At 40.8% G+C, this 14,519-nt stretch overlaps 2 protein-coding genes across 2 annotated transcripts; both read right to left on the bottom strand.

Annotated features, from left to right (window-relative positions):
- Positions 1-418: 418 nt before the first annotated feature.
- On the bottom strand, positions 419-5,001 carry LOC127756241 (uncharacterized). The gene is made up of 9 exons (XM_052281634.1): positions 4,743-5,001; positions 4,502-4,603; positions 4,324-4,369; positions 3,901-3,979; positions 2,964-3,315; positions 2,563-2,815; positions 2,001-2,243; positions 1,794-1,913; positions 419-1,602 (listed from the first exon to the last, which is right to left on the bottom strand). The coding sequence occupies exons 1-9, from the start codon at positions 4,812-4,814 to the stop codon at positions 1,154-1,156; spliced, it is 1,716 nt and encodes a 571-aa protein (XP_052137594.1). The 5' UTR covers positions 4,815-5,001; the 3' UTR covers positions 419-1,153.
- Positions 5,002-5,907: 906 nt separating this feature from the next.
- LOC127756529 (transcription factor NIGTH1-like) lies at positions 5,908-8,478 on the bottom strand. Its single transcript, XM_052281873.1, has 5 exons — positions 8,166-8,478; positions 7,797-8,071; positions 6,912-7,206; positions 6,602-6,678; positions 5,908-6,482 (listed from the first exon to the last, which is right to left on the bottom strand). The coding sequence occupies exons 1-5, from the start codon at positions 8,422-8,424 to the stop codon at positions 6,183-6,185; spliced, it is 1,206 nt and encodes a 401-aa protein (XP_052137833.1). The 5' UTR covers positions 8,425-8,478; the 3' UTR covers positions 5,908-6,182.
- Positions 8,479-14,519: the final 6,041 nt, after the last annotated feature.

Raw genomic sequence — 14,519 nt, 5'->3', positions numbered from 1 at the left:
TACTCAAATCTTATGGATAGAAAAACATGTAAAAACTACAGAAATGATTGTTTGAATGGAGCAAGAAAAATACATGAATAAGAAAAGATAGGTAGACGTCAATCAATTTTTCCAAAAGATTCGATATCATGTTGAAAATCTTCCCGAAATCATCTTTGTTTTTTAAAGGATTTTCCTTAGGAGTACAATCGATCAAAAGTCCTATAAAATTCTTTTGTTCCAAAAACCCTCCGTAGGATTTTTACAGGAAACAACTCAATTTATGCGAAATTCCTCAAAAATCCAACATTCCAAAAGAGGCTGAAATTTATAGAATAACTCCATAGGAATGGCGAAAATTTTCCATGTTCCTAATGTGGCTAAAACCCGATATATACAGCCTATCGGCTTTTATATTTGAAATGCGGGAATTTTAGTTATTTTTAACAGAAATTGAGTACTCCAGTTTCTGAGTGAAACTGTCACAGACCGACGGAGTGTGACCTCACATCACAACGAAAATGGAACTGCTTGACTTGACAGAAGCCAGGGCCCTGTTGATCTGTACATGGCCTGAAACACCGCAGAATGTCACGGCAGCAGCATGTAGCATACACAGCCTACACCCGTGCTCAAATGCACATGAGTAGAACACAAAAAAGGTCTACCATGCCATACGCCTTGTTTAGAACCTCTGGGCTATTAAATAGCCCTTCAGAATCTTGCTATTTAAGATTATTAAACGTAGATTATCGACAAAACCGATTCCATAACCCCTAGGCTATTTTACGAGACGAATCTAATGATGTATATTAATCTATAATTAGCGGCTGATTACTGTAGCATCACTGTAGCAAATCATGGATTAATATACCTCGTTAGATTCGTCTCGCAAAATAGCCTAGGGGTTATGGAATGGGTTTTGTCAGTAATCTACGTTTAATACTCTTAAATAGTAAGATTCCAGAGGGCTATTTAATAGCCCTCCGGATCTAAACAGGGCCATAGATTCAGATCTCTCATTCTTGATCTCACAACAGCCAGCCACATGAGCATGAATTTTCAGTATTTGAAAACCCTCTGAAAAAAAAAAAATTTAGTATTACTACAATCCACATACATTGCAACAGATGGATCATGCTTGATTCTCGAAGTAAGATTTTTCGAAGATGGTCTAGTCGGAATCCGAAGTAAGATCCATTTCAGGGTGAAACGGGCGGAGCAACTTCGCTAGGTGCTCCCCCATGTCCTCCACCTCCTCCCTCCCGAAGCCCCAGTCGTGGAGGACCAGAGACCCGATGGCGCCTCTCGCGACACCGTGCTTCTGGAGGCTCCCCGATCGCCTCTCTATGAAAGGCAGGACGGCGCTGCTTGATCGTAACCGTGCCGCCATTGGTATCGATTCGATGTCGAGTGAGCCCTTTGGCTGGGATTCTTCTGCATGGTCACTAAGGATCTCCCCGTGCCGGCCAATGTTGCCTCTGAAGATTGACGGGAACGGAAGGGGGACAGGGAGGGGGCAAAGAGATGCTGAGAGATGGGAAAATTTTGGCTTTGTCTCTCTGGCTTCGAAGACTGAACATACCGAGTCCTTCACTTGTGATATGGAAGTCCTTTGCCCGCCTGTGCAAACAAATTTCAATTGTTAATTCTTTGTACTTCTACATGTATAACCAAAATTTAGCCACCATGCCTATAATGTTGTTAAATGTTCAATATTGTAAGTATTAACAACAATAGAAAAATAAGTTCTGTTGGCATGACAAATAATAGGAGTTAATCAGATCCTAAGGCAAAAGATAAGATGTGCAGACCTCTATCAAGAGCTCCATGAACCACTAGCGATTCAACTGAATAAGGATCTTCGTCCTCATCGCTGATTTCAGGGGTCAAAGAGTGCAGCTTCATCTTTATGTTCCCCATAGCATCTCTATCTGCAAATTAAAGTGTGCAATTAGCAAGCAAGATTAAATTTCCATCCAATGTTGGTATAACAGTAGGGCATATGTTATGTTGTATACCTGTCAAAGAAGGGGCAGGCATCGCTACATCCAGAGCAGTAACCATGTTCTGCCGACCTTGATCAGATAAAATGTGCACAAGTTCGCTAATGTCAAGATTACCAGATGAATGTGCTAAGTCTGAACTCGGTCCCGTTCGTTGCAATCTAAATGGAACAGTGATTGAATGTATTGCTGCAGCACAAACAGCACTAGCATGGAATGGTTTCTCATCTTGTATATAAAGGTACGGTGACATGCAACCTGATGAAACAGAGTGAAAGGAAATTTGTGAGAAAATCTCATTCAGAATAAGCTTTCTGTATATTCATGAAAGTATTTTTTTAAGGGAATTCATGAAAGTAATATTGTATGGAAATCAAATGTGAATATACAGCTTGAACAAAAGGAGTTGATATTTAATAGAAACGCAATCAAGTGCAGTATCTTAAGGCACAATATCAGTATACTTGAAGCAATCAAAGGCAAAACTAGGCAACCAGAAAGAAGTCCTATAAAATCACAGAATAACAATAACAAAAGATAAACTAAAAATGTGGAGTTCAGGCAAAGGATAGTATACTTCTACTTAATGAAGGCGGTCCTATGGGTACCATCAGGTTGCAAAAGGACGAAAGTTTTGAAAATGAAACAGCATCATGAAGAGCTCTCATAATGGACTCCCTTTGATTCCTCCTGGATGGTCCAAGGGTCATTGGATCCCTCACACAGTAAAGCAATACAAGTGTATTTGTGTAATCATCAGCAATGTTCTCCAAAAACTGTGCAGCTACACTGGAAAAACCTCCTGAATCATCCACAATAAACTGGATGCCCTGTGGTAAATTATGAATCAATTAAGCTTAAAATAATGGTCTAAATAATATGCATGATGGCAAAAATGATTGCATAAGTGAACGTTAGCTTGTTGCAAAACTGTAAGTAGAGTTTGCTGATAATTTACTGGGGAAAAAAGGGTAGGACCTGAATATGGTCACATTCTTCAACAAAGAACCTTAGCCTCTCATTCATTTCCTCTATTTGCGACCAGTCTGAAACAACCTCTTGTGCGCTGCCATAGTTATCGAACTTGTCAAAGTCTGTCCATGATCCATATAACTCATACAAACTCTGAGGATGATAGTGAACTTTTGAATAATCTGTCCAAAAGTTGACGCCATTCTCTAGGCATTCAATCAGGTCCTTATCTTCAACACTTTTCTGGGAGTTGCTGCCACCATTGCTAGTGCTTGGATTCTGCCCTTCTTCAACTAAGCTTTGCAGAAACAAGTTCCGCCCATGAGGTTTTGAGACTGATCTTGTTACATTTCCAGACCTACATAAACAAGGAAAATTCATCATGGTAACCTATGAGCCCGACACATTATTCAACATATATATATATAGTTACTAATACATTGAATGATTTGCACATAGCAGTGCAAAACAAGCAACAGTAGGCAAAAGATGAATGCAACTCTACGAGAATAATAGGCAGATGCAATGCATCACTTCCACAGCAGCTGGATGAGCATATGAATCATTATTACCAGTTTATTACTCTCTTATTATCAGCCTAAGAACAGCTCATTGTTTGCTCAGGCTGCAGAAATTTCCTAGAACTGTATCAATATAACAGTGCTATAGTAAAGCTGCTGTATTTGCTATCTGCTTGCTTTAACGATGCAGACATGATTTCACCATTTGTCAGAATTAACCCCAGTTATAGATATGCAAGCTTATTTAAACGATCCTAGCACATCTGTAACCCATTCGCACAAGCAATCCAAAACTAAACTGAAACAACAGCCTTCTGCGCAGGTCGTACATGCCAAATCACAGTGGTCAATTATTCATGGTGGGCACAATAAGCAAAACCAAACATGAAAACATATTCTAAAGAAGTTAGAGCGCCACTTGCCATGTAGCAACATTGAGTTGATCTGCAGCAGTACTAGACTGACCGAGATTACCGGATGAACTCAAAGAGCCAAGAGACCCTGCAAATGATACCACCGTGAACATGCAGTATATACACTACCAATAACAAAATAACAGTTCTTAGTTCTTATTTCCTCATCGTTTCACTTATATACTTATTATAAGTGAAATGGACTGGTAGCGATTAGAAAATCATTTATGGGTAAAAAAATTTAAATACGTGTTCTTACTGATTTAAAACAAAATGCTGGAAAATAAACCATGATGAAAAAAGAAACCTCATAATCAACCCTGAAATTAAGTTCTAAGATTCAAAATTTTCGTTTATGCTTATAAGTTGAATGCTAAACATGGGGTTTTACGCACTACAATAATATTCGGACCAAATTCAGCATCAAATTACCTCGAGAACCAACAGACACCAGACGAGGGCAGTAGGTAGCAACACCCTAGTGAAATCAAGCAGTGTATACTAGTAGTCAGTAAAAGATGAACAACAACGCCAAAAAAAAAAGAGAAACAAATACAGAAAGAAAAGAAACGACGCATTTTGTCATGCCAGCGATGAGCGGCGGCTTTACCTGGTGCGTCTCGCCGGAGCGGTAGAGGACGTCCATGTCCAGCGCGGCGTTCTTGAAGACCGGATCGGCGTCGGGGTCGTCGGCGAGCCCGAGCAACTCATCCTGGAGAAGAAGAAGAAGAAGAAGAAGAAGAAGAAGAAGACCCCAAGAAGCGTCAGGTTCTTGCACCAGGTGGAGCAACAAGCTGGGGGTCTTGCCGGAGACGAGAGAGAGAGAGAGAGAGAGAGAGAGGGCGACTCACCTGGAAGTTCCAGAAGTGGGAGCCGACGTAGTTGGCGAAGCCGCCGACCTGCACCGTCACCGCCTCCCTCATCGCCGCCGCCGCCGCTCGGCGAGCTCCTGAACCGCAACCGCACCGGCGGAGTCGACGAAGAAGCTTCCCTCGCAGCAGAAATCTCCACAGACACGCCGGCGAGGTTTCCCCGGTGGGGAATAGCGCCGGCGGCGAGGTGCTCAGCCAAACGGCGGCGGCGGCGGCGGCGCGAGAAATCGTGGAGGTTTTCCCCCTCACTACCACTGTGGATTGGGCTGGATTTTTTAGCCCAATTTATTCGGCTCAATCAGAAAAGGATGGCCCATTTCGGCCCAGGAAATAAATGGACCTGCATTTTTTTCAGCCCAATTCAATTCAAACCCAATAAACCGGACACAAATTTATAAACTGTTCCTGATTCAACTCGTACAATTTTTATTTTTTTAAAGAAAAAAACTAGTAAATTCGTACAGTGAAGAGATGAACAATGAACCCTACAGGTAGCTTCCTCTACCGATTCCCGCCAAAGGATGAAACCAGTACGAAATGCACGGCAAAAGTCAAGATCCGAAGTTCATAATTATACCATCTTGCACGCAGTACCAACCACTTGATTGATTAAGCATTAATATGAGTAGGTTAGAGTGAACCACTCTCTTGATGCTCACCAATGCACTTACCAAAAAAAGGGTTAAATGATCCTGATCCTGATCCAGATTCATTGGCACAAGAGAACATCTCCAATCAAGATCCACTGCAAGATGCAAGCAACTAATCGAATGATCTCACTTTCATTTTTTTACCTCAGTTGTTAATTTTTCAGTTACATTTTTTTTATTATCACAGCCAGTAGTGTGCCTGATGAAATTTTACAAACAAATCAACATGCCTTTCACTTATAACTTGTAGTCAAATTTGAATTTTAAAACTCAATTTTGGAATCATTTTACAGTTTTTAGCGTGTTTTCCCATAATTTGTTCACATATATAAAAGTTTTCTTCGTAAAATACTTTTTATTTTTGATAAGCCATTATGGCTTATAATGTATAAAATTATCGTTGTAAATAAACTTTATTCCCCTTAATAAAAAGATGTGTTCCTTGCATATTCAAAAAAATAAATAAATTTGCACAACAGGAGGCATCAAAGGTGGACAATAATCTAGCAATATTCTCCTCACATAAGAATAATTAATCTCGACATCACAATTTAGCCCAAAGATTATACAATGTGATGTAATTAACACCTCTCATATTCTCAAACCCTCTACAACAACAACTCAAATTACTCACATGGGTAACTCCAGTACTTAATCTCATCCTCCAAAAAACAGCCCCAAAAAAGCTCTCAACCACTGTACAGAAATAGGCCTAAGTTCTTCGGTCATTGCTGCTGTGCAGCACCTGGAGACAATTAATTAATGGTGCTCAAGATGATGATGATGCCCTTGCCCCATTCTGCATCTCCCAGCTATAGCTCCCCGACTTCCCGTCCTCCTCTTCCTCCTCCTCACCGCCGTCGCAGCTATCGCCGGCGGTCACTGACACGGCGTGGCTCGACGACACGGTGAGCTGGAGGGGGCCCTGCGGCGAGCCAGACTGCGATGTGCTGTGCTGCGAGGTGGTGTATTGCTCCGGTGGCGGCGGCCATAGACCGCCGCCAACCGTCTGATGGTCACCGCCACCACCACCGCCGTCGGATGCCCGTCGCGTGTGCAGCCGGTACTTCTGCACGATTTGCTTTGAGATCCGTGAACTTTTTCTAAAAGAGGCGTACCGAATTGTTGCCACCGACATATGGCAATATTTTTTAGGTTGTAAAAGTAAGGAGTTGAGACTGAACAAACCTGCAGGTGGCTTTTGACTTCATCATTAGTGAGGCCATCAACCTTCATCAGCTCCCTAATCTGCTTGGGAGTTGCAGCTGCATCAACAATAAAAAAACATTAAGCAAGTTTCAGCGCACCAATCAAAAAATTAATCAAACAATTTTACTAGGAGCAATCAACAATGTGACCACAAATTATCACTCAATCATCTAAACAGTTCAGAAAGAAAATACAATCATCTAAAATTATCATTGGAAAAAAAATCGAATCTAAAATAAAATGTGGCAATTTGCACAATTTAGGTTGATGAGAATGAGATGATCCTCACCTTGTGGGCCACCGAGGCGCTGGAGCGCGGCGACGAACCGGCGGTGGAGCTCCGGAGACCAGCACCGTCTGGCCTTCCGTTGCACCGCCTGCTGCCGCTGCGCTCCGGCGACGTCCGTGACGGCGCTGCTGGTGGCGCTCGGCGCCGCCGGAAATGCCGGGGCGTCGGCCATCGCCACCCGGGAGGAGAGGGACAGGTCTGGCACGGCCGCTGGCAATGGCGTGGCGGCGTCGGCTTTCTCCAGTGATTTTGCAAACGCCGGCGAGGTGGCCAGTGGCATGAACGCATTGGACACCTGATCATGATTTGAAATTGACAGAACTAGTTAGGAAAAAATATACTCTTTTGAGAAAAAAGTTAGCGAAAATACAGACAAATATGCATGAGATTGACAACAAAGCTATGCATGCTCAACATGTGTTAATATTTTCTTGGTGGAATAACATAGAAAAAATTGACAAATTACAAGAAATCGAACAAAATGAATCTTTGTTTTTTTTGTTTTATTCTGTATTTTTCCATTTCTATTCTACATGGTGATATGGGGAAAAAGGTTTTCCTCTTTCTAGTAGAAACCAAAAAAGGAGAGAGCATTTTTCATTGAACACCTGAATTGTAAAGATTCCCATTTTTTTAGTAGCACTAGACTAGTAGTAGTAGTATCGCATAAATTTGCAAATTAAGTTTCTTCAAAAAAAATCTAGTAGGAGTAGCATTACTACTTCTCTTCCCTTCCAAAACAATCTCCCTTCAAACTAGTACAAACTTGACAAAACTTAACCAAAACAAAATATTCATGTTTTTCCCATATCTTCCCTTCAAACTAGTATAAACTTGATTTGTTTTATAAAAAAAAAACTACAAAACTTAACCAAACAAAAATACCTTGTGCTGCTGCTTCTTGACGCTGCCGCCATTGCTGGTGCTGGTGCTTGTGTGGCTCCCGCAGCTCCACAGCTGCGCCGAGCTCATCCAGCTCCGCTTGTCGTTCGCGTCCGCCTCCGCCTTCACCCCCTCCGCCGCCGCCGACGCCGCCGACTTCCTCTTCGCCGTCGCCGGCGGCGCGAACATCTCCGGTGGCGGCGCCGCCGCCGGAGCCTCCACCTGCCGCCGCCGTAGCAGCCGCTGCTTCTCCACCTCGTCCTTGAGCCACTCGATCACTGGACGCCCAAGAAGATCTCAGCGAATAATCATCCATGAAATCTAGAGGCAGATCGAGTGATCGAGCAGGTAGAGGGTGGAGGTAGAGCTCACCGTCGGCGATGAGGTGGACGCTGATGGGGAGCTCGCGGCGGAACACCTCCATCTTGGCCTTCTCGGCCTCGAGGCTCCGGATGCAATCCTCGAACCTCGCCGCCGCCGCCGCCGCCGCCGCCTCGCCGCCGCCCGCCCTCGCCAGCGCGCCCGTCGCCGTCCTCGCCGCCAGCATCCGCATGTCGACGCCGCCGAGGACGAAGGCCGCCGCAGCCGCCGCCTCCTCGCGCTGCGCCGCCGACGCCGACGACGACCCCATCGTCCACAACACCTCGCCGGAATTCGGGAGGAGACGGTGGCGGTGGAAATGGTTTGCGGCGTCGCGCTCTCGCCGCGTTTATACCGGAGGAAGGTTGGGGGTTCCGGTTCAGGCAGAATGGAGGGTAGAATGGTAATTTGACGTGGAACAGTATAGAATCGGCCGTGGAAGATACCACTAGCTTCTGCTATTATCATTATCTGTACAACCACTGGTTCCTTCTGATCTGTGCATGTAGGTAGTAGTTTTTTTTCTGCTTTATTTTGCATAAACCTTTTGCAACTAAAATGCTCTGAGTTGGGAAAAAAAATACTTTCCTGCCTAAATTTATGTGTAATGACGGTTTCTAAACGTAAAAATCTCCAAGTTTTTTACTGCCGCCATCCTTTAATATTTGATGTTGGTTGGTTCAAAATTAAAATATCAAAAAAGACGGATGGAATATTTTGATAACGAGGCATCTTTAGCTCCGGAAATTCATGAGTTGTAGGTGATGGTTGATTAATTTCAATAATACGAAATATTTAGTTCATATTTAAAATTAAAATAAGAGGATTAATGCATGTTAATTTAATGTATAAGTTCCTTTTTTTCGAGATTCCAAGAGTTGATCCAGACGTGGAGCCATGCCAAACAAGAATTTTGCTAGAACTTCACAAGAAAATTCAGTTTAGATTGGAACAATGAAAAATCCTACGAAGTAGTAGTATTAGGGTTGTTCGATACTCTGTCGTTGCAGCGATCTAGACTATGCTACACAACCCTAGCCATTCAACTGCAAGTTTGAACACACGCTACTGCTGTAATTGGTTACTACAACCGGTATAGTTGTATTAGGCTGGCTACCACAGCACTATAGCTAGCTCAACCGAACAACCCCATTATAGCATGAATAGCCTGTTTTTTAAAAAAATATAGCTTGTTTAGAAAAAAAATAGTAGTACATAGCATGAATAGTAGTAATATTTTACTAGTGATGAAATGAAGGGGAGAGGGGAGAGGGGTAGGATGGTAAATTGAGAGGGGAGGGGAGGTGAGAGTCGGAGAAAAGATGCCGCCCGTGGAATATGGATGGGGGATCAGAGGCGTTTCGTCGCGTAACACCCAACCATCACCAAACACAGTCAGGATACCGCCTCCCCACGAATCTTTCTTCCTCCACACCACCCTCTCTTTTACACACCACCCCCTCACATTTCCCCTCAATTTCATATGGGTCCTTTTCAGGTTTTTCATTCAGGTCCCTGCACTTGCACTTGCTGGTGGAGCACCAATATTCTACAGCTCTTGCTATCTCTTTTTCTTTTCATTCCTTTTTCTGTCTCAGCATCTGTTGTGTTCCAACTAGAACCAAACCTAATTTCATTGGGTTTTTTATAAGTAGAGAAATTGTCCTCGCACGTCCATGCGTACCCTGCAGAATCTATTGTAAATGGCACTTCCTCTTTTCTTTTTATGCCTTATCGCGACGGCGTCTGTTGTTGTGTTCCAACTGAAACCGAACCGAGTTTCTTTAATTTGCTTTTCGAATAAGAATAATTGTCCTTGCAAAGAAAAAAAAAGAAAAGATGGAGAATCCGTGTGTGTTTGGATGCGATGTGAATTAGTAAGAAACCAAGGGAGGGGGACAGCAAGACAAGGGGATCCATTGCTGGAAAGTTGATTCTTCCTCCTTTCCTATGTTGTCGTTAGCAATGAGGTTTTGTGCTATTCTCTTCTTGTTGATGCTAGATGCTTGAGTTCAGGGGGAAGAGTTGGTGAGGGGTAGGTTTCATCAAGGGATACACACGGATATATTCGTGTGTTCTTTATTACTCTTTTCTCGTCCTTCTTCTTCCTTTTTTTAAAGAAGAATGGATGTTATTGTTCTTTTTCTTTCTTTCCGCTAAAAACGGTCAATGTGTTTAGATCCCGCAATACATTCCTTTCCACAAAAGTTCTAAACTTAATTAATTATTTTACTTCTTCATGTTTTCTAGCTGGTTTGATGCGGCACCAACAAGCTTGAAACACACATGCTTGACGATTCGTCGATGTCATCTCGAAGCTAGAGCTACTTATCATCACTTTCTTTGAAAGATTTCCCTCATTAAATAGAAGTTTAGTTTTATGGAAATTCTGTCTTTAGCTAATGGTCAAACCTGGTTTTCTCTAACAAAGAAATTGATATGTTGCTTTGTGGTTTTCTGGCAATAAATTTGTTGCTGTTACCATCACTTGCCAACCGATAGATGCTAAAATACAAGGAATAACATTCTCTAACCTTTCTATCCCGCATTATATTAATGAGCTAGCCAACACATCTCCTTACTCAAATTATGTCTCCGTTTTACTTATTTTTTTATGAGACTTACTATTCTGTCAAAAAAAATCCTAGCTACGAACCCGGACACACAGTTTGTCTTTTTTTTTTTTTTTTGAGGAGGGGTAGGTCTATTGAGAATCACATTATTATTACCATTCATAAATAGCATCCTTAGTCAAAGTACCAATCTACCAACTATAAAATTAATGTGACCTAGGAGATAGATTTCATGAGGTTTCCATGACACTCATGACCAAAAAAGTGTGTTGGACTTTTGTTTCTACCTCATGCAGCACGCCTTCGGTGCTTATCGGTAGGAAGAGCATGTCAACGACATCATATAAATGCAAATTGACATCAAATAAATGTGAAAACAAAAGACATCCTAATTCAGATCGAGTTCTTCTATATGTTAGTAATAGCTATCAGTCTATATATCACTATTTCATTTTTTTTCACTCTTTCATGCATCTTGAAAGTCATTTTAGTACTAAATTTTTTTAGGGAGGTTGGGGGACCAGAGAATTGCCATGGTACTGTTTTCTCTCTCTATCTGCAACTGGTAAATGTTAGATTAGTACTTCCTCTATTTTACAATGTAAGACTTTTTAGCATTGCTCGTATTCATATAGATGCTAATGAATATAGATTCATTAACATCTATATAAATATAGGAAATGCTAGAAAGTCTTACATGTGAAACGGAGGGAGTACAATAGATTAATTAGGGATATCTATCTCGATGGCATTGATCCCGTGAAAGTGAGAGGTTCACTTTTCTATTTTTTCCAACAAGTATTGTAGCTAATGCAATAATTCAAGCATCTGACCCTTGTCAAATCTGAAAAGGATTTGTGCCTTGACACAGAAGTTACACATAGTATAGTACACAAAGCCCATATATAAGAGTAATTAGTTAGTTACTCGCTCAGTGCGAAAATATAGCTAGTTCTATTGTTGAGATTTTATCTATTTCTTTACCTATTCCTTCATCTCAACCAATCACAGCAATCTTTCATGCATATAACTTCACATATTTTCTCATCTCTTACTATCACAACTATCCTTTATCTTAGTAAAAAGTGTTTATATTTTAGGACAATGGATAGCTTTGTACTCCACTTATCCCTAACCACTATAACAATCTGAATCGGATGCAACATATTCTAGTACTATGAATCTGAAAAGGGGATCTGTCTAAAGTCATAGCACTAAGATAAGTTACATCTGATTATAAATTATTATATTATGAGACGGAGGGAGTACTAGGTATTACGAAATTAATTTCTGGTACCTTTTTCACCATGGAAAAAGACATGTGTTTTTTTTTTACTTTCACCAAATTAAAGTTAGGATCATTTTCATCATCACAGCCATGATGCAAGTCTGTGTGCAGTAGAACCACTACTCCAAAGATTGTTCATCCTCCCAGCCAATGGCTGTCCTCCACGTGGCAGGTGGTTTGGGCATAGTGACAATTGAGATTCCCTCATTTGGGAGAGAGGTTTGGAATTTATTATTGGCAACAGCAATTGGGCAAGGGGATAAGGATTCCATGTATGAGTGGGCCATGAGAGAGAGAAAGACAGAGGTGAGATGAGATCTCCATGGGATTTTGCTGCCGCCATTGCTGAGATGACACGCCAAAGTAGAGAGAGAAAGAGAGAGAGAGAGAGATTCTCATCAAGGAGACAAAGGCAACGTCACCGTTCCCAAGCTGCAAAGATTCTTTTGGTTAGGGGTGAAGTGAACCGCCTCAAAGATTCTATAGGCTGTGTTCTTCTTCTTCCCCTTTTTTCCCAACTTATCTTGCTTGTTTTTTTTAAAAAAATAATTTTCAATAAAAAATGTTTTTTAAAAAATTATATTAATCTATTTTTTAAAAAATTAGCTAATACTTAATTAATCATATGTTAATATGTCGCTACGTTTTGTGTGCACAAAAGATTAACTCCAAACACCATCTAACCAACCTAAATATTTTCTACTCACTTAGTTTAAAAAAGAATCTATGTTTAGATTGTAATCAGAAGTTAGTTTCTTTAAATAGAGGATGTACATATTTCTGAAATCGGAATATGTCTAGTAAAAAGCGAAGGGAGTATACTGATTGTATTAAAGATATATTTTTTTCTTTCTTGAAGTAAGAAGTTCTTCATTCATGGAAATATAATCTAAAGTTGAATTCGTAAAAGTTAGAATTGCGCAATAGTTTTTACTTTCAATACCAAAACATTAAGGCTTCGTTTGCTAACTACTCAAATTTTCATTTGAATACTACAGGGAAAAGCAATTTTTTAATCTCACTAGAAGATGGGATGAGATGATTTAAAATTAATTAAGAGCACATACTTAAGCTCCAGTTTGTTGAAGCTTCAATTAACCGCATTTATTGACAGATCAGAATGAGAACATCTGATCATGCAATTAGTCTGAAATAAGCTATTCTTTTTGACCTCCCCCTTTTGTACCAAGGAGGTGCCTTCCAGATGTTGAAAGTTGAAACACCACAAGCATATATAAAGCTGGGATTCCATGATTTGGCATCCTCCCATTTGTGCACCATTTTGTCAGAAGCACTCGCTGTCAATGAAAAGAGGGATAGAACATTGAACAGTACCCACCACTAGTTCCTAACCACTATATCCAAATTCAGAGCCAAAATGAATTTCCCCCAAAAAAATTCATCTCACCTTTTTTTTTCATAAATCAAACACATATGCATTTTTTTCCTTTCTTATATATCTTTGTGATACAACCACCAACTACCAATACACTTGATTGCCTTTGATTCCACGGGATGGCTGCGCACAAAATGAGAAGAGCCATTAGCACATAATTAAGTGAGTATTAATTACTTGTTACAAACTAAAAAATAAATTTATTTGATTTTTAAAAGAACTTTTTTTATAAAAAGTTTTGACAGAAAATGTATCGTTTACTAGTTCAGAAAACGTACTTATAAAAGAAAATGAGATTTGGAGGGAGAGACATCCATCCAAAAAAAATTTAAGAAAAAAATCATGAGTATGTTAGAGATTGAACACAGGAACACGAAGTTAAAACCATACATCTCTTACCATTGCACTATCAAATATAACTCAAAAAACATATACATGAAAAATGAGCAAGTAGCCAAATTGAGAAGCTGTTTCAAACTCAGCCTTAACAATCATCACATTCCATGACTTGCATGCGCTTCCATGTGTTTGGTGGGAAGGTCATCTATACTATTACTTTTGACATAAAATTTCTTCGTATTCCGATTGAATTTGACCAAGATTTTGAAAAAGATCTCTCTCTCTCTCTCTCTCTCTCTCTCTCTTCTTTGTAGGACTTTTGGTCTCACGAGAGGCCGGGCAGACCAAATTCAAAGGTCACCTATAGGAAAAAAAAAGCAAAGTGATTTTTGTTATAAAAAAACTCATAAGCGTTTTTCACACGGCATGATTGGGTGTGTGGATCTGTGGAGATTCTGGCTGGGAGCTAGGGGGCCTACATGTGCCTTTGGACGCAAGGATGGGATCGACACCGTGAATAATTGCCATCGCATGCAATGCAAGTCGTACGAATATTTGGATCGATTGATCGATGGGATTCTCTCTTCTCGATCTCTTCTCCATTGGATTCTTTGCTGCCCCTGTACTAAACTCTCCCCATCTCTCTCTTTTTCGTACCATATGATATCGATCACCGCATGCATCTGGAGGAAAGCAGCATCCAGCTTTGATCCAAGCATATATGCATCCCCCCTTGGCATGAATGAGACCACTGTAGAGAATCCATATCC

Source organism: Oryza glaberrima, chromosome 12, assembly GCF_000147395.1.
Source record: "Oryza glaberrima chromosome 12, OglaRS2, whole genome shotgun sequence".
Lineage (NCBI taxonomy): Eukaryota > Viridiplantae > Streptophyta > Magnoliopsida > Poales > Poaceae > Oryza > Oryza glaberrima.
Note: the sequence above shows the minus strand (reverse complement) of the source record. Positions and strands in the feature narration are given on the sequence as shown.

Excerpts from the sequence above, each read along its gene's own strand:
- LOC127756241 (XM_052281634.1), bottom strand. The coding sequence starts at position 4,814 with ATGAGGGAGGCGGTGACGGTGCAGGTCGGCGGCTTCGCCAACTACGTC. Across the intron at positions 3,316-3,900 it reads CAACTCAATGTTGCTACATG|GTCTGGAAATGTAACAAGAT; the intron begins GCAAGTGGCGCT and ends TTGTTTATGTAG. Across the intron at positions 2,244-2,562 it reads ACCGCCTTCATTAAGTAGAA|GTTGCATGTCACCGTACCTT; the intron begins GTATACTATCCT and ends CTGTTTCATCAG.
- LOC127756529 (XM_052281873.1), bottom strand. The coding sequence starts at position 8,424 with ATGGGGTCGTCGTCGGCGTCGGCGGCGCAGCGCGAGGAGGCGGCGGCT. Across the intron at positions 6,679-6,911 it reads GCGCCTCGGTGGCCCACAAG|CTGCAACTCCCAAGCAGATT; the intron begins GTGAGGATCATC and ends TTGTTGATGCAG. Across the intron at positions 6,483-6,601 it reads AAGTCAAAAGCCACCTGCAG|AAGTACCGGCTGCACACGCG; the intron begins GTTTGTTCAGTC and ends CAAATCGTGCAG.